The sequence below is a fragment of the Camelus bactrianus genome, chromosome 17 (assembly GCF_048773025.1).
Source record: "Camelus bactrianus isolate YW-2024 breed Bactrian camel chromosome 17, ASM4877302v1, whole genome shotgun sequence".
Taxonomy (NCBI): Eukaryota; Metazoa; Chordata; class Mammalia; order Artiodactyla; family Camelidae; genus Camelus; species Camelus bactrianus.
In genome coordinates, this window is record NC_133555.1 from 32,484,497 (window position 1) to 32,503,920 (window position 19,424).

Consider the following 19,424-nt stretch of genomic DNA (forward strand, 5'->3'; position numbering starts at 1 on the left):
GCCTTGGGCATGTGATCAGCTGTGCACAAGTCTCTGATTGGTTGATGGTGATCAGCTCTTAGGCACCAGAAGGGCTGGGGGTTACACGCTCATGATGACCAATCAAGTAGTTAATTTCTCCCATTTGGTGGTGGTTATTAGCATCTGAAAAACTCAGGAAATATACATCAGATACTATTATCTGAGTACTTCAGAGAGGAGCTACAGCAGAGGATATGGGGGAGGGGTCTGACCTGGGAAGGCCTCATAGGGTCCTGCTCCACTACAATTTCTCCCCTTTTCCTTGATACGCCACACTCTTGAGAACAGGTGTTGGACAAGAAGGAGGATAATGTTTTGGATAGAAAGGTTAATCATAAACTTGGCAGAGGAACTCGGTTTTAATTTCCAATCCTGTTTCATCTTTCCCCAAATCTTTCAGGGAAGAGGGCAATAAACTTCCTGGAAGTTTATTGGAAAATTCCTGCTGAAATGGGTGTAGTCCCACCTCGGTTTGGGGAATGGACCACAGCTACTCCATTTAGACTTTCAAATGCATTCCCCTCTTCAAGGCCAAAGCAGATGTACAATGCATGTCCAGAAGGCCAGAAAACAGGCTGCTTTGGTCAGTAAAGTTTAAGTTAAACCATGTAGAAGCCAGAATGATTTCCCATACTTCAATACATGGTTCTTCCATCATTTTGCATCATTCTGATTGCAAATCTTTCAATAGAAAGCTGATGATCAGAATATCTATTCCTTAATGCTGGAGTGGTGGCTCTTGCCCCAGGTTTGAGACAGGAGGGAAGGGGTCAGGGCACAGCCACTTAAGGAATGACAGCAATTTAACACCAAAATGGTGGAAGATTCAACTCCCAGTTGGCCTTGAGGATTAAGAGGTTTGACTTCTAGTAGACCTTGAGCTTCATTATATGCTCATTGTAACAGTGATAAATAACATGCCCGCAGGCGCCATGACAGCCCCAAAGCTAACCGCAAACTGCCAAAGAATGGGTGGTGGCCCGATCCCTGGGAATCCCAGCCCCTTCCCCAGGGCAGTTGGAATGATCCCACCAGTACCTTTGTGAAACTACTGAGTCATAAAAACAGGCAACACCAAGCCCAGTGGCCCTTTTTTTGCTCCCTTCTCTTTGGAGGTGGCCCGCACTCTGTCTGTGGAGCGTGTACCGACTTTTACTTTAACCTGAGCACCTAATTCCTGCACCTCTTGCCTCACTCTCTATGCAGTCTGTATCTCTCTAAATAAATCTACCGTTACTCAACGGTGGCTCGCACTTGAATTCTTTCCTGCGCGAGGTCAAGGACCCACACTTGGCGGGGCACGTCCCAGGGGTTAAACTGAGACCTGGGACACGGTCCTCCTCACGCCCCCCATCTGTTTTCCCACATCAGGTTCAGATCATGTCCCTGGTGCTAGGCCTCCTTTGTATTTGCCTAGTTATCCACACTGGGGGGAAACTCATCAGACATGGAGAACAGGCTCAGAGGTATATTAATGGGGAAACCCTTTATAGGCCATACATTTTATCACTTACAGCCAATTGTTACACAAGCATTGTACATATGCTTTTTTGTTTGTTTTTTTAAAGTATAGTTGATTTACAATGTTGTGTTAGTTTCTGGTGTATAGCATAGTGACTCAGTTATACATACATATGTTCTTTTCAATATTCTTGTTCATTATAGGTTATTATAAGCTATTGAATATAGTTCCTTGTGCTATACAATAGGTCCTTATTGTTTGCCTATTTTGTATATAGAAGTTTGTATCTGTTAATCCCAAACTCCTAATTTATCCCTCCCTCCACCCCAATTCTGCTTTGGGAACCGTAAATTTCTTTTCTATGTCTGTGAGTCTGTTTCTGTCTTATAAATGAGTTCATTTGTTTCATTTTTTTTAAATTCCACATATAAGTGATAATTGTGTTTCTCTGCCTGACTTCTCTTAGTATGATATCTCTAGATCCAACCATGTTGCTGCAAATGGCACTATTTCATTCTTTATGACTCAATAGTATTCTATTGTACATGTGCTTTTAGCAATAGACTTAAAGCGAGTATTGTTATACATCTTGACTAGTTATACTCTGTGACAACTCCATTAGAGAATTCTCTTTCTATCCTAAACATTGGGGGCAACAGTGTGGTTACAAGTAAAACAGTAACCTTCAATATTGATAGGGAGACAGACATTTGGTAAACAGTTTAATTTAAAAATGAGGATTAAAAGCCAGCAATATTTCAGACAAAACCAAAAAATTACAACCATATTCATCAGTCCACTCAATCCCATGCAACCAATTCTCCTTACCAACAGCTTCATAAAATCAGAGTTTTCATTAGACTTTTTAAATATCCTACCCAGCTCAGTGGCATGATTTAAAGGAAACCTGCACTTGTCAAAATGCACCCCTCTACTAATCCTCCTCAAGACAAAGCAGTCCTGCTAAGCATCAGTTTAAGTGTCTGAATGACAAAAGCCCCAAAAAGGCAAGGGAAAAGATCTCATTAACAATATTTTTGACAAAGAAGCTTAATCAAGTTACTGTGACATACAACATTCCAAGATAACAACCAGAATCACAACTGATAGCGTTGTACCAGGAAATATCCAAATTTCAGAAACTCTGCAGTTCCTAGAATGTTCACACTAATAACATCCATCCATACCATACAATCAGAGGCGGCTTATCACTCATTTGACAATACTTCCTATACAATCCAACAATAATAGATATACATCATTCCCTCACATTGACATGCCTCACTTTCAGCAAAACCAGGGAGACATAACAGGATTTGGACTCAGGTACTGAGATACACGCCACACATACACCCCTAAGATAAAAGCCGATCATTTTCCAGGGAGCGGGTATAGCTCAGTGGTACAGCCCATGCCTAGCATGCACGAGGTCCTGGGTTCACTCCCTAGTACTTCCGTTAAAAAAATAAATAAATAAAACCTTATTATCTTCCCCCACAAATAAGTAAGTCTTTCCCACCTTTATGTTTCTGATTTCTAAAGATAAGATTCTGGTTTGAAAAAAAAAAAAAAAGCCAACCATTTTCTTCCATTTATAGGAGCAAAGCTAAAGATCTCCCAGTTTTGCAAAAATACCCCAGGGAACTATAAGATGGAACAGAGCTCTGAATACCCATAAGAATTATTCATAGTTGGTGTTGTCAAATATTCAAGGAAACAACAGGAAACAGCAATTCAAAACAGTCTCTCAGAATCACAGTTCCCTAGCCCCAGAAAGGGAGCTTCCCAACCAATTCCTCATCAGTCCAAAAGGGGCGAACCCCAGCCAGTGCCCTCTGAGATGAGGCTGAAAGACCAAGCTAGAAAGGGACAATCCCAACCGACACACTAGGGAGGGATACCCTGGTGTCGTCCATCACACGCAAGCCCATTGCCCACCAAAGACGTCTCAAACTGCCAATGCAAAGTACTGATACACACACACAAACAAAAAAACATGGCCCCACAAAAAAGGACCAGACAAGGTGTAGCCCCAAAATTCCACTCCATTCCCAGATGGAGGCTTCCAGAGTGACCCAGCACTTGAAAGAGAACAGACCCAGACTGTGGAGAGAATTCCCACCCTGCACAGGCTGGAGTGACTCACCCCTAAGCGACACTGAATGCGGACCTCAGCTCTGAACGTTTCTGGGCTCCAAACAACCTCATGTCGTGGGGCGGCGGCTGGTGCCGGTCAGGTGCCCGGTTCCCTGGAGCAAAGTGAGGTCCGGCAGCTGCTGGGGACCCAGGGAAGGGCTGCCCCAGGTAGGGCTGACCCATCATGGGACAGACTCCTGGCTGGCTTGGCCAAAATTGTTACTGAACACAAGTTCGTGTGCTCCACACGCAGGGAGACCAAACAAACTGAAACGTGGGCGTTTGGAGGAGAGACAGGCTTACTGCAGGCCGAGCCAGGAGAAAAAGTGGCTCAAACCCAAACTCCACCCCCCGCCCACGCCCCCAAACTCCCTGAATGGTTTCAGCGGAGCATGTCTAAAGGCTAGCTGAGGGAGGGGCAGCCCAGGGTTTGTGATCAGCTGTGCACAATTCTCTAATTGATGGTGATCAGGAAGGCACTGGAAGGTCTGGGGGCTACTTGCCCATAATCATCAAGTTGTTAACTTCTTCCATGTGGTGGTGGTTTTTTGGAGCTGAAAAACTCAGGAAATATGCATCAGATACCATTATCTGGGTACTTCACAGAGGAGCTGCAGCAGAGAATATGGGGGAGGGGTCTGTCCCAGGAAGGCCCCATTAAGTCCTGCCTGGTTACAGATCTAGGAATCAATTTACTCAAGGACTCGAAAGACTTGTACATGGAAACTACAAAGCATTGCTGAAAGAAATTATAAAAGATTCAAATGAGAAAACATCTTGTGTTCATGGATTTGAGGACTTAATTTTTGTTAGGATGGCAATACAGTCGGCCCTCTCTATCCACAGCTTCCACATCCATGGATATGGAGGTGGACTATATACTTTGCCACTTTACAAGGGACTTGAGCACCTGCGGATTTTGGTATCTAGGGGAGGTCTTGCAACCAATCCCCCGCAGATACCAAGGGATGACTGTACTCTTCAAGGTGGTCTATGAATCCAACGCAATTCCTATCAAAATTCCAACAGTCTTATTTACAGAAAGGAAAAACCAGATCTTCAAATTCTTATGAAACTTCAATGAATCCTGAAGCGCCAAAACAATCTAAAAAAAAAGAACAAATTTGGAGGGCTCACGGTTTCTGGTTTCAAAACTTACTATAAAACTACAGTAATAAAAACAATGTGATACTGACATAAGGATAGACATAGTGCTGGGACACCTGGATATTCATATGCAAAAAATTAACTGGGACTTCTACCACCATATATAAAAATTAAAATGGTTCAACGACCTAAATATAAAAGCTAAAGCCATAAAATTCTTATAAGAAGACAAAGGGGTAAATCTTTATGAGCTTGGATTTGGCAATGGATTCTTAGATATGACACCAAAAGCATGAGCAACAAAAGCAAAAATAGATAAATTATTCGTTAAAATTAAAAACTTTTCTTGACAAAGGACATTGTCAAGAAAGCAAAAAGACAACTTACAAAATAGGAGAAAATATTTGCAAAGCATATAACTGATAAGGGTCTAGTATCCAGAATATATAAAAGACTTTTACAACTCAACAACAAAAATGCAAACAAGCCAATTTAAAAATGGGCAAAGGACTTGAACAGACATTTTTCCAAAGAAATTATGCAAATGGCCAACAAGCACATGACAAGATGGTCAATACCATTAGTCATGAGAGAAATGCAAATCAAAACTACAATGATGGGGAATATAGCCAATATTTTATAACTATAAATGGAGTATAACCTTTAAAAATTGTGAATTACTGTAATGTACACCTGTAACACATAATATTGTACAACTACACTTCAATTTAAAAAACATGCTATTGTAAAATAAATACATTAATAAATAAAAAATAAAAATTAGTAAAAATAAAACATTAACTAGGTAAGAGCCATACCTGGTGATATAGAAGGATTTCCTATAAAGTAAGCAAGTGCAGAAAAGAAAGAAAACTACAATGACATATACCACTTCACACCCATTAGGATGACTATTAAAAAAAAATAGAAAACAAGTATTGGATAAGAATGTGAAGGAATCTGAACTCTCATATGTTGCTGATGGGAATGTAAAAATGATTCAGCTGTGGATCCTCAAAATGTTAAACAGAGAATTCCATATGATCCTCTTTTTAAACCCCAGGCATAAACACCATGGGAATTGAGAACAGGTACTCAAATAAATACTGGTACATGAACATTTACACCAACACTATTTACAACAAACAAAAGGTGGAAACAACTCAAACGTTCATCAGTGGATAAATGAATAAGCAAAATGTGGCATATATGGACAATGGAATATCATTCAGCCATGAAGAAGAATGAAGTATTTATTAATGCAACATGGATAAACATAAAAAATATCACGCTAAGTGTAAGAAGCCAGACACACAAAGTCACATATCGCATGGTTCCATTTGTATGCAATATCTAGGATAGGTAAATAAATACAGACAGAAAGTAGATTGGTGGTTTCGCCAAGGGCCAGAGAAGGGAGGAATGGGGAGTAACTGTTTAATGGGAACAGGGGTTTTTTTGGAGGTGATGAAAATGCTTCAGAACTAGGTAAAGGTGTAAGTTGAGCAACACTGTGAATTTACTAAATGCCACTGAATTGTTTACCTTAAAATTAGTTAGTTCACGTTCTCTTAATCTTACCTCGTTAAAAAAAAAAGTGTATACCAAAAAAAACAGGAGAAAATTTTCACAAACCTTGAGCAAGCACAGAATTCCTAGACAGGACATAAAAATCACTAACCATTTTTTAAAAACTGACAAACTGTACTTCAGCCAAATTTAAGTCTTTGCTCATTAACAGAGCAAGATAATTAAAAGCAAAGCTACAGGGTAGGAGAAAGATTCAAAATGCATTTATCTGATAAAGGACTCACCTAGATATATAAAGAACTCCTCCAAATCAATATTAAAAGATAAATAACCCAACAAGACCGAGCAAAAGGCTTGAACAAATACCTCAGAAAAGAAGATACATGAATAGCCAAGGAGTACATGAGGAGATGTTTAGAATAATTAGTCACCAGAGAAATACAAATTAAAACCACAGTAAGATACCACTACATATCCACTAGAGTTAAAAGGACTGACAGGAGGCAAGAAGGAGGTGAGTATCTGGAACTCTCATACATTGCTGTAAAATGATACAATTACTTGAGTAAAATATTTGGCAATTTCTAATAAAGATTAAAAAAAATGCTGACCCTATGACTCAGCTGTTCCACTCTTAGGTATTTACCAGAGACAAGTGAAAACCTATGTCTACAAAAAAAAAAAAATGCCCAGAGGTGTTCACAGTATATATATTTATAAAAGCTTCAAAAGTTGGAAATAGTCCAAAATATATATCAACAGGAGAATGGATGGCTAAATTATGACATGTTTGTACAATGAAATACTACTCAGCAATAAAAAGGAATAAAGATCTGATTCTCACAGCAACACGAACAACATGATGGTAAACAAATTGAGAGAAAAAATTCAGACACAAGATTCCATTTACATAAAGGTATGATTCCATTTATATAAAGTTCCAGAACAGGCAAAAACTAGTCTATGATGATCAAAATCAAAACAACGGTTGTCTCTGGGAGGAGGTGGTAGTTACTGGAAAGGGGCCTAAGGGAATTCTCAAAAGAAACGGGAAATGTAGATTTTGGGTGATGTTTGCATGGGCGTACATGTATGTCAAAATTCACGGATTTGTACCCTTAAGAATCTACTCATTTTATATATATGAAATACTTAATATTTGTTTTAAAATCAGACAGGCATCAGACTTCTCTACCAGCAACACTCAAAGCTAGAAGACAATAGAGAAATGTCTACCGAGTTCTGAAGGAGAGAGTGTGGACCATGAAGAAGGTGATCAAAAGGTACAAACTTCCAGTTACAAGGTAAGTAAGTATGAGGGCTGTAAGGTACAATACGACTATCGTTGACATGGCCATGTGACCTGTACGACAGTTGTTAAGAGTAGATCCTAATAGTTCTCATCACAAGGAAAATGTTTTTTCTTTTTTCTTTTTATTGTGTCTATATGAGATGATGGATGTGAACTAAACTGATTTCAGTAAACATTTCACAATATATGTTAAGTCAAACCATTATGCTGTATACCTTAAACTTATACAGTGATGTATGTCAATTATATCTCAATGAAACTGGAGAAAAAATAACTTTTTTTAAAAGTTCTAGAAGAGGAACCTGTTCACAGGCATAGAGAGCAAACTTACGGTTACTGAGGGGAAGAGGGTGGGAAGGGATAAATTGGGAGCTTGAGATTTCCAGATACTAAGTACTATATATAAAATAGATAAACAACAAGTTCATACTGTAGAGCACAGGGAACTATATTCAATATCTTGTAGTAACTGTAATGAAGAAGAATATGAACATGAATATATGTATGTATGTGTATGACATTATGCTGTACACCAGACATTGACACAACATTGTAAACTGATTATACTTCAATATAAAGAATGCAAATTTAAAAAAAGAGGAGCCTGTTGTTTCACAAATTGGCCCGTACACAAAGGGCAAGGAGAAAAGAAAGAGGCAGCTCACTCCAGATTAGCAGGTGGCAGGTTTAATAAACAAGGGAATTTACTTGCCAGGCTTGTCTTGGGCAGCCAGACAAGATTTCTGCACCCACCCACCAGAATCTTTAAGTTTATATAGAGGCCTTAATGGGGTTCAGTCATGTATTCCAACCAGATGTTCTCAACAAGACATCCACTCGCAGCCTACACTGTCAAGGCTGCCCTTGAAACAGCTCCCACGGTGGGAATGGCAGGCAGAGCATACACTCCAAGGACAGGGACGGGGTGAGGAGCCTCTGACTGCCTGAGTCCAGCTCGGGGGTCAACTAGCAACACACTGCCTGGATGACCTCCCAAAAAGCCTAAGGAGACATGACAACTAAATATAATGTGGTGTCCTGGATGGGGTCCTGGGAGAGAAAAAGGATAGTAGGCAAAAACCAGGAAATCTGATTAAACTATGGATTTTAGTTAATAATAATGTGTGAATATCTGTCCATTAATTGTAACAGGTGTACTATTTGCTACTAATTTACTAATGTAAATTGTTAGTAGTAGAGAAATCTGGGTGTGGGGCATGGGGGAACCCTCTGTACTATCATCACAATTTTTTTATAAACCAAAAAACATTATTATATTAAAATAATAATAAAAATAATACAAAATTAAAAAAAATTTTAAGTGTGGACCCCAAAATATTAAAACCAGTCAATCTTTTATTCAAATAAAAAGTCAGGAGGTAAACATTCCCATCACTAATCTGGGTGATGATTGTAAGATATGTTCACTTTGTGAAAAAATTTATTGAGATTTATCTCTATGAATTGTGTGCATTTTTCAGTAAGAATTTGTTTCATATCCATAAAATGGGTATATTAATAAAATGTACCTAATATAGCTATTGGATATTGAAAAAGCTATGTACAATATATACAATAACATGTATATACAATGATAGATTCTAGAACACAGTAAATACTCGATAAATGTTGTACATTGTTTTAATTAAAAGAAAAGAATACCCTTGATTTATATTTTAAAAACTCTGGAAGGGGAGGAAAAATAGAATGGGGGTGTATCTGAAAAAATGCTAGGCAGAAGTTAATAATTCTAAAGGTAGTTAATGGGCTCATGAGGGTATTCTACTTTTTTATATATAAATATTTTCTCATAATAAAAAGGGGAAGTAATCATTAGAAACAAGCGTTCTTTTTATGAAGAAGAAATTATTAAAATTTGGCAAAGTAAACTAACAAAACCTAGTCTTTGAAATCTTTCATGGGGGGAGTGGCCAAAATGGCAGAGTAGGAGGACCCTGAGCTCACACAGGCACACCAAAATTACAACTATTTACAGAGCAACCACTGATGAACAAAACCAGATGACTAGCAGAAAAGATCTACAACTAAAGACATAAACAAGGAACCACAATGAGATGGGAAGGGGGGCAGAGATCTGGTATCGTCAAGACCTACACCCCCAGGAGGGTAATCCACAAGGGGGAGGACAATTGTAACTGCAGAGGTTCTGCCCAAGGAGGGAGTGACCCGATCCCCTCACTGGGCTCCCCAGCCCAGGAGTCTCTTGCATTTCTGTATACTTACAATGAATTAGCCATCTGTATGTCTTCATTGGAGAAATGTCTGTTTAGGTCTCCTGCCCATATTTTTGATTGGGTTGTTTTTTGTTGTTATTGAGCTATATGAGTGGTTTGTATATTCTGGAAGTTAAGCCCTTGTCAGTTGCATCATTTGCAGATATTTTCTTCTATTCTGAAGGTTGTCTTTTCATTTTGTTTATGGTTTCCTTTGCTGGGCAAAAGCTTATAAGTTTAATTAGGTTCTATTTGTCGTTGTTGTTTTATTTCTATTGCCTTGGTAGACTGACTTGGAAAACATTGCTACGGTTTATGTCAGAGAATGTTTTGCCTGTGTTCTCTTCTAGGAGATATATGGTGGCCAATAGGTACGTGAAAAGGTACTAAATATTGCTAATTATCAGAGAAATGCAAATCAAAACTGCAATGAGGTATGATCTCGCACTGATCAGAATGCCCATCATTAAAAAATCCACAAAAGATAATGCTGGAGAGGGTGTCAAGAAAAGAGAACCCTCCTATACTGTTGGTAGGAATGTAATTTGGTGCAGCCACTATGGAAAACAGTATGGAGAATCCTTTAAAAACTAAAAATAGCTTTACCATGGGATCCAGCAATCCCATTCCTGGGCATATATCTGAAGGGAACTCTAATTCAAAAAGATATATGCACCCCAATGTTCACAGCAGCACTGTTTACAGTAGCCAAGACATGGAGACAACCTAAATGTCCATCAACAGATGACTGGATAAAGATGTTGTGGTATATTTATACAATGGAATACTACTCAGCCAGGAAAAATGAAACAATGCCATTTGAAGCAACATGGATGGACCTAAAGATTATCATACTAAGTGAATTAAATTAGAGAAAGACAGACATCACATGATATCACTTATATGTGGATTCTAAAAAAATGACACAAATGAATGTATTTACAAAACAGAAACAGACTTACAGACATAGAAAACAAACTTATGGTTACCGCGGGGGAAGGAGTGGGAAAGGATAAATTAGGAGTTTGGGATTAGCAGATACAAACTACTAGATACAAAACAGATAAACAAGGACCTACTGTGTAGCACAGGGAACTATATTCAATAGCTTGGCATAACCTATAATGAAAAAGAATATGAAAACGAATATATATAACTGAATCACTATGCTATGCACCAGAAACTAACACAACATTGTAAATCAACCATACTTCAATTAAAAACAAAGAGGTAAAAACTTCCAGTTGCAAAATAAATGAGTCACTTGTATGAAATGTACAGTGTGGGGAATACAGTCAATAACCATGCAATATCTTTATACGGTGACATATCATAACTAGACTTATCATGGTGATCATTTTGAAATGTGTAGTAATACCAAAACACTGTGTTGTGTAACAGGAACTAACATAGTGTTGGAGGTCAATTATACTTCAAAAACAAATGAACTCATAGAAAAAGAGATCAGATTTGTGGTAACCAGAGGCAGAGGGTCCAGGGGAGAGGGAATTGGATAAAGGCTGTCAAAAGGTACAAACTTAAGTACTAGGGATATAATGTACAACATGATAAATATGATTAATACTGCTGTATGTTATATATGAAAGTTAAGAGAATAAATCCTGGGTTCTCATCACAAGAAAAAATGTTTCTACTTCTTTTTGTATCTATATGAGATGATGTATGTTCGCTAAACTTATTGTGATAATTTATGATGTATGTAAGTCAAATCATTATGCAGTACACCTTAAAGTTATACAGGGATGTATGTTAATTATATCTCAATAAAACTGGAGGAAAAAATCTAATCTTTATAATAACATACAAAGAGAGGGAAAGGGCATCGTCAAATATTAAAAGAACTCAGAATATGGGAACCACAAGTCTTTCAGGGAAAATAAAAACTAGTTAATAAAATTCCATCAGTTAAAAGTAAATAAAAACTTAAAACTCAGGAATGAAAAAACTGACATAAATGGACTGGTGGTGACCTGTGCATACATTAGATATAGAATGAGTATTAAGTAACTAAGTAAATTATTGTTACAAAACAGAATTTAAACTTGATGAAATTAGACGGTGTAAAACTACTCATTGATTCTCTAATTCATATTTTAATGCATGTCAAAATACTAATGAGAAATGTTCTCAATTTCTCAGCAAGGAATTAATCAATCACTACGGCCTACCATAAAAATGTGATTAATAAATTTTTTTAAATCGTGATGCTATAAGACTACCAGGGTGAGTTTCAGATTTTGTGAATCAAACTCATGAAACACAAGAGGCTGTTCCAGCATCAAGTTGATCTCACTTGCAGAAAGGATTCAGAACAAGGAGCCCCATATCCCAGGAGCCTCAGAGACAAAGATGCAGGCTCTCAGGCCAGCATCCCTGAGGGATGGAAACTGACGTGAGTTCAGACCACATCAGCACAGAGAAGCTGCGGTGCCTGGGCTCCCTCTGCTGAAATACCTCGCCAGCCACCTAGCACCTATGGCTGTCTGCCTCGCTCCCAGCTCCCATCATTGTGCTGGTAGCGCATCAGCGACAGGTCAGACAGTCAGCAACCCCAGGAGCAGGTGCAGTGCACTTCAGGAAGGGCGAGCACCAGCCCACTCCACTCCCGTTCATGCTGTGAGAAGGCTGCCCACGGGTCAGACTCTCCTCCAATTCCCTAAGACCAAAGAATGTTTACCTCTAAATGTCACTGTGTCTTTTCTTAAACTTAAGAGGGTTTTTTTTCTTTTTCTGGGGGGGGGTGGTTGAAATATCTTTAATGGAGAAGAAATGTGTGTGACGTTCAAGAGTTTCTCCAGTTTCACATCAGATTCATTTTCTTCAATTGGCATCAAGTAAAATTAAATCTTCACTAAAAAAAAAAAAATAAACATATGGCATGATCTCATTTTTATGAAAGTATTTCTATCTCTCGTTCTATCTGTAAAAAAGCACAGAACTATGTCTAGGATGCTGTACCAGAAACGGTAAAGATGGTTATATTTGAATGATGAAACTTTAGGTAATGCTTTTTCTTTTCGTACTTTTCTGCTTAAACTGTTTATGGGGAGCAGATATTATTTTCACAGAAAGAATACAGTAATTTAAAAAAAAAGAAAAGAAAATCTAACATTTTGGCCAGAGTCCTCAGGGTTTAAAGCTTCCATGTTTTACTTCCTCTTGCTCCTCCTCCCCGCTCCCCCCACCCCAAGTCTCCTCCATTTCCCTCCTCCCTCCCTTTTCACTTCCCTTTAGCCCCCTCCCTTTCTCCACCCCCTGCTTTCCCTAGTTCTAGCCCCTCTACTCCAGACTGAGAACCCTATCTTTCCTGCAGATGCCCTGCTGGTCCATGGGTGTGGGAAGGATAGGCTCCTTTCCTTTTTCTGCAGGCGGTTGGGATAAGCACCTTTCTCAGTGGTTTTGAGACCCTCAGTGACCTCCCCTATAACCGAGCAGGACCCTGGGGGGACTTCCAGGGTCAGACCCCTCCCCCATATCCTCTGCTGCAGCTCCTCTCTGAAGCACCCAAATTATAGTATCTCATGTATATTTCCTGAATTTTTCAGATGCTTAAAACCACCACCAAAGGGAAGAAATTAACTATTTGATGATCAAGGGCGCATTGCCCCCAGACCTTCTGGCGCATGGGGGTTGATGGTGTTAACCTCCCTGTTACCTCTACATCAACCATCAGAGAACTGTGTGCACTAGCTGATCACGTACCCTGTGACCCCCTCTCCCTTACCTGGCCCTTAAATATGTTTTGCTGAAATCCTTCAGGGAGTTTGGGGGTTTTTTTGGCATGAGCCACCCTGTCCTTCTCACTCAGCCCTGCAATAAATCTTTCTCTGCTCCAAACTTCCATGTTTCAGTTTGGCCTCATGGTGCAGCAGCACACGAACTTGCCTTTGGTAACACCCCTCGTTTGCCCGCTACTTACCATGACCCGCCACAGCAGGAGAGGAGGTGAGAGCCACCAGGGCTGTAAGAGGGACGGAGAGAGAGCTCTGGCATGAAAGGTGCAAGGCTCCCCACATAATTCTGCCATGTGGAAGCGCTTGAGTCTTCTTCCTGGCTCTGTGTCAGCCCCTTAGCTCCATTTTTTGCTCCCCCTCCCTTCCCCCTTCTCATCTCCTCCCCCCATCTCCTCCTATACTTTTGCTCAGTATATCACCAACTTCTTGGGTTGCGATATTCTATCAATGCTCCGCCTCTGCAGAGAGCTTACTGGCCCCTACACTGAGCCTAGACTGGAGGAGCAGTGAGCAGAGTGGCCTGAACCACCCTCACCCAAGCTGTGGGGAGCCACAGTTGAGTGGGAGACCCGGGTGCACCCAGAGAGGATACCTGTTGTTTGCACATGACCCATTCCAGAGACAGGTAGACAGGTGAAAATATGAAAAGCTGACGGACGTATGGGGGGAGGGGCGGTCTTGGAACAAAGCCACAGGGAGAAACAGCCAAGCTCCAGGGTAAATCAGGCTACCCAAACAAAGCAAACTGATGATCATACTCAAGGAGAGTCAACTTACCCAGATAGGCGGCTCTAGGATGGGAGAGAACCGCCAATACTTGGTATCTCAGCTGTCAGGCCTCTTCTTTGAGGGTTCCAAGTCTCACAGGAGCAGGGCCATTCCAGTAGGGACACCTAAGCCCCTACTCTTTCAGGGGTTTGTGGACATGGACGTGGCATTGGAGAGAAGAGCAAAGACTTAAATCCAGACGGACCGCTCAGGACCGGCAGGAGGACTGCAGGCAGAGAGAGTTTGGTAACAAGGTATGACAAAGACTAACAGCTGAGGAGCGAAGGCCAAGAGATTTCTCCAGATTCTCCGCCTACAACCCTGTGCGGAAGTGGGTCGGACAGAAACAAAGGAAAGAGAGAAAGAGCTCAAAGGCAGAGTCAGGTTTATTTTTGGAAGCGTGCAGAGGGGTCTCGAGTTATATTGGAGCCTGTGCTCCACATACACGCTTTTAGAGAAACCTACTGTGACTGCCTCCAGGCACTAGTCTGTACAGCCTTGGTTATTTATCCCCTTGGGTAGGAGCTTATTGGTGAATTCTTATGCAAATGAGGGGTACTGAGAGGTAAGTTTTGATTGGTGGGTTTACTGAACGTGAAAGGGGCGTGCCTGAAAGATAGAGGGGCAGGGAAGAACGTTCCCGTCTGTAGTTCTCACTCAGGTCTGGGGAGGAGGAAGTTATGCACGTAAGGTATGCTGATGGATAAGTGCTGATTGGTGGGTTTTGCAGAAGGCGGAAGTTATTACTTGAGGTTGGCTCAGCTTGTCCTGAAATAGCAGCGGACTGGCGAAAGGAGTGGCAGACGGGCGAAACGCAGGTTCGTGGTGTCTATCGGAGGGGACGCCGAAGGAGGGAGGAGGGGCCCAGGGAAGGAAAGGGGTGTGGCCCCACAGAGGCCTGACCCTTAGGAATTCTTCACTGACCTCCAGCCCTCCTCCCCTACCCCCAGGCCTCTGGGCCCTTCCCCCTGGATGGGTGGCAGGGACAGAGATTCTTCACTGTAATACCCTTCGTACCTTTTTGGCTGTGAACCAAATAAAAATGTTAATGACTACCTTTTAAAAAGTATTATTCCATTTTAAGGAAAATATACTTGAGCCATGCAAAGGAGGTTTGCTTTTCGGTTGCAAGGGGATCAGAGTCCTGTCTTGGCCTGTCCAGGGCCTGGGAGGGTGGGCAAACGTTCCTTGGGTCCAGTTTGACAGGAAGACCCAGAAAAGGGCCCCTAGGAGCAAGGAACAGCACCAGTTCCCATGGGGCTCAGCGTCCTGGTGCCTGGCCACTGGGGGCTGCACCCAGACCTGGGTCATTCAGGGCTAGGGATCTGGAGCAGAGACACCCCAGTAGGGTTGTCAAGATTAGCAAATGAAAATACAGGATGCCCAGTTAAATTTGAATATCAGATAAACAGTAAAAATGCCTAGTATAAATAAGTATGTCCTAAATACGGCATGGGACATACTTACAATAAAAAGTTTTCATTGTTTATATGACATTCAAACTTGACCAGGCATTCTGTATTTTATTTGGCATCCTCCACCCCAAATTTTGGCTGGAGAGAAAGAAGGGTTCCTGCAATTTCCTTTTTTCAGTTCTTAAGTCGTTAACCCAAATTTCCACAGCTTCACCAGCCTGTCGAGGCAAATGAATTCACTTAAAAATAACAGATGTCCCTGGCCTGCCCGTCTCCCAGTGCAGGACCTTGACCCTCTGTCCCACAGTCTGAAGCCGACCCCAAACAGTGAGGTCAGAACTTAAGTCAGGTTTTGCTCCTGGTGTCGGCCTGGGAGAGGCCCCCACCCGGCCACAGGAGGGCAGCATTTGCCTGGCTGAGCCGTGTGGCCGAACCTGGAGCCCGGCCCCGCAGGATTGTAGAGCCCAGAGCCCTCGGGCAGCCCCCGCGTTTGCAGTCTGGGGCTCACCAGCAGAGGGCGCTGAGGCACTCTTAACCCCTGAGAAAGGCCTGCTTCTCCCACTTCTCGTCGGGCGTGGCGCGACAGCAGATGGCCTCTCCAACTGCCCAGACCCTGCCCTCCCTGCCTCACTTCCTCCTTCCTCATACGCTCTTTCTGGCTCTGTTCGCGCCACGTGAACAGGTGATGCTCGAGCCTGTGCCTCCTCTTGGGTCCCTCCATCTCAGACGCTCAGCCTGGGTCTATGCTGATGGATGGCTCCTCCAAGTGCCAGGCAGGCCAGACGTGGAAAAGCCCACAGTTCCAAAGGGTCATAGTCAGCTGTCCCTCCTGCCCCCTCACCCACACGATCGAGGTCCCCACCCCGCCCCGTCCCCCAGACTGCCAGACAAGCCTGTATCCATTTAAACCACCAGCCCTCACCCTAGCAGGGCCTTGGCCGGTCTGCAGCAGCTCCTTTCAAGGGAGGATGGCTTATTCATTTTCTGTCTCCCCTCCACCCTTCGGTCCCTGGGCAGAACAAGGTCTATCTTATGGCCATCAGGTCCTAGCATTGGCACAAAGCAGAGTGAACAAATACTGGCAAAATGATGGTTGAGAATCTGTGGCAGGGGTGAGGGGCCTCCCTGGATCAGGGGCAGAGTGGTTTTTTTTTTTTTTTTTTTAATAAAGACACTTTATTTACAGATAATACAAAATAAACCACAGGACAAAACTACTGTGCAGGGGGAGGAACGGCCTCTATAATAACCCCGCTCCCCAACCCAGAATAACTCATATAAAAAATTTAAAAGGCCCTAGAAGGAGGGAGGGGCAGGGCTGGAAGCACCTTTGCTGATTGGGGACTGGGGCCTGCAGTCCTCAGCCACCCTGTTCCAGGGCAAAGTGGACCCTGGCTTGCTCCCTTCTGAGTCCTGGGCCTGGCAGGGAGGGGACACAGCTGCAGGGGCAGTTGGTGGTGGTTATAGAGGCTCCCTGGCCCAGGACCTTTTCTGACTCTGGAGGGTTGGAGGAAGTCCATTGGTAAGTGGTGCTGGGGGGCGGGGGGGTGTTATTGCAGTGCTTCAGCCACATCCTCCTCCTGGCCCGGGACATGGGTCTGCACCGGGCTCCAGGGAGCAGCCGTGTGGGGGCAGGAGTGTGGGGATCCTCACAGCGACGATGTCGTCGAGTCCACCACCTCACGGCCATTGCACACAGTGGGGACGAACTGGGAGCTAGACCCTGGGGAAAGGAAGCTGGAGGTTGGGGCCAGCCCCAAGGTCCCTTGGGCAGGGCAGGCAGCAGGGGAAGAAGGGCTGCAGAGGGCGGCTCCCCGCCACCACCCTGCCCTCTCCTGTCCAGCCTCATCTAGGGGGCCCTCCACCCCCAGCCAAGGAATCTCAGCAACCCAGGGAGTGGGCCCCATGCTGAGGAGCTGAGGCAGGGAGAGGAGGCCCAGGTGGAGAGGGGTGCTTAGGGGGGATGCCGACCTTGGCCGCTGGAGCTGGCCCTGGTGGCAGCACTGCCGAAGCGGCTGGTGGGTGCACGGTGGCTAACCACGTTCTTTTGCGGCTGGAAGAGGATGATGTGCAGCTTGGGCGCAAAGAGACAGCCGAGCACCACGGAGCCGCTGAGGCTGACCGACACACACATGGTGGTGGTCTGTACCTGTGGTGGGAGAGGTCAAGGATGAGTCTGTCCCAAAGGCCTGGGCCTGGCCCCAGGAACCCTGCCCAGGCGGTGGGGTAGGGAGTGAGGGAGACAATAAGCATCCAACACTGGGCCTTGGTCCGTTTGCCAAGCCCCAAAGGATTTTTAGGCAGGTTGGGCACAACCAGAGCATCAGCCCCAGTGCACCGTCTTCCCAGGGAGACCAAAGTTCTAGCTGTGGGGGTGAACATGCAGGGGCACGTGTACACATGGGAGTGTGTGTGCAGGTGTTATGTATGTCGAGATGCAGATATAGAGTGCCTGCGTATAAATGCATGTATATCTGTGTGGCGGTGTGTGTGCAGTGGGTCTTGAAAGTGTGCAGATATGTGCACATATAGAATGCATGTATATGGATGTGTGTAGCTGAGAAGACCTGGATGTATGCCAGGTGTGCCTGTGTGTGCACAAGTGAGTGTAGGGGTACGTGTGTGTCTGCATGCATAGGTGCTGGTGTGTGTGTGTCTGCATGCATATGTGGGTACTGAGTGTATATATTCCGGGTGGGTCCTTTGCCACTGATGATTGGCATGCAAATGCAAATCATATGCAAATGCAGGCTGCGTTAGAGCAGATTCCCTCCCAAGCTCTGGCCTCCACCACCCAGGCAGGTGGCCCAGCAGGTGGAAGAGCAGCCAAGCCCAGCCACCCCTGGCCCCCAGTACTGCCCACCATACCTCTGTCCTGAGGGAAAGGGCCTTTGCAGGGGCTCTTGCCTTGATTTTCCTGCTTCTTTAATTGTTAAGATTGTCAATTCAGACCCTGCTCTATACTCCCAAGCTGAGAGACCTTAGGCAAGGGACTGAACCTCCCTGAGCCTCCGTTTCTTCATCTGTAAAATGGGGAGAGCCATGGAGTTTACTCCAGAGTTGTGAGGATTAACCAAGATTATCCTCTTACTGTTCAGAGCTCAGGTCATCTGTCGCCTCCTTAGAGGAGCCTTCCCTGACCACCCCATCCGAAGCAGCCTTTGCCTCTTGAAGCTGAGGAGACCCATTGAGACACTCGGTGCCACTTGGATGGAAGCCACCACCCGGGATACAGTTTTCACTGGCTTTGACCTTCCCTGACCCTACACCCCAGCTCTCCTCCCCCTCTTTGCTTCACCTTTCCTGTCCTCCCCAGTTTCATCTCTCAATCCCAGAGTCACACAGCTCCAGGGGCACCGGGCCACACTGCATGGCTTCAAGGGGCATCAGAGCATGGCACCCTCTGGGGCCGCTGGCTCAAGAGCCCTGCCATTCCCACATTCCCACCCCTGCTCACCTCATTTATGCCTCCCCACCTCAACCCGGAGTGAGGGGCAATGCAGACCCTCTGCTCCAATCAGCTTCCATTTTGGCTGCCCTTCCCCACCTCCTCCACTCTACCTATCCCAACCTGCCTGCGCGGCAGAGTCCGGTTCAAGGACTCCTCTTCCAAGAAACCCTCTCTGACTCCCTTCACACACCACCACCACCACCACCACCACCACCACCACCTACACATCTCCC

At 43.8% G+C, this 19,424-nt stretch overlaps 1 protein-coding gene across 4 annotated transcripts in view; it reads right to left on the reverse strand.

Moving 5' to 3' along the window:
- The window catches only part of GRM2 (glutamate metabotropic receptor 2), a 65,306-nt gene that overhangs the window by 34,681 nt on the left and 11,201 nt on the right, over window positions 1-19,424 (reverse strand). For 3 of the 4 annotated variants that reach the window (XM_074344799.1, XM_074344800.1, XM_010969105.3), the window contains exons 4-5: window positions 17,712-17,889; window positions 14,335-17,463 (exon numbers count right to left, since the gene is read on the reverse strand). In XM_074344799.1, coding sequence (XP_074200900.1) covers window positions 17,390-17,463; window positions 17,712-17,889 — 252 coding nt within the window. In that variant the 3' untranslated portion in view covers window positions 14,335-17,389. Of the gene's footprint in view, window positions 1-14,334; window positions 17,464-17,711; window positions 17,890-18,608; window positions 18,764-19,424 lie in introns of those variants that run through there. The other variant, XM_074344801.1, reaches the window with a different exon arrangement.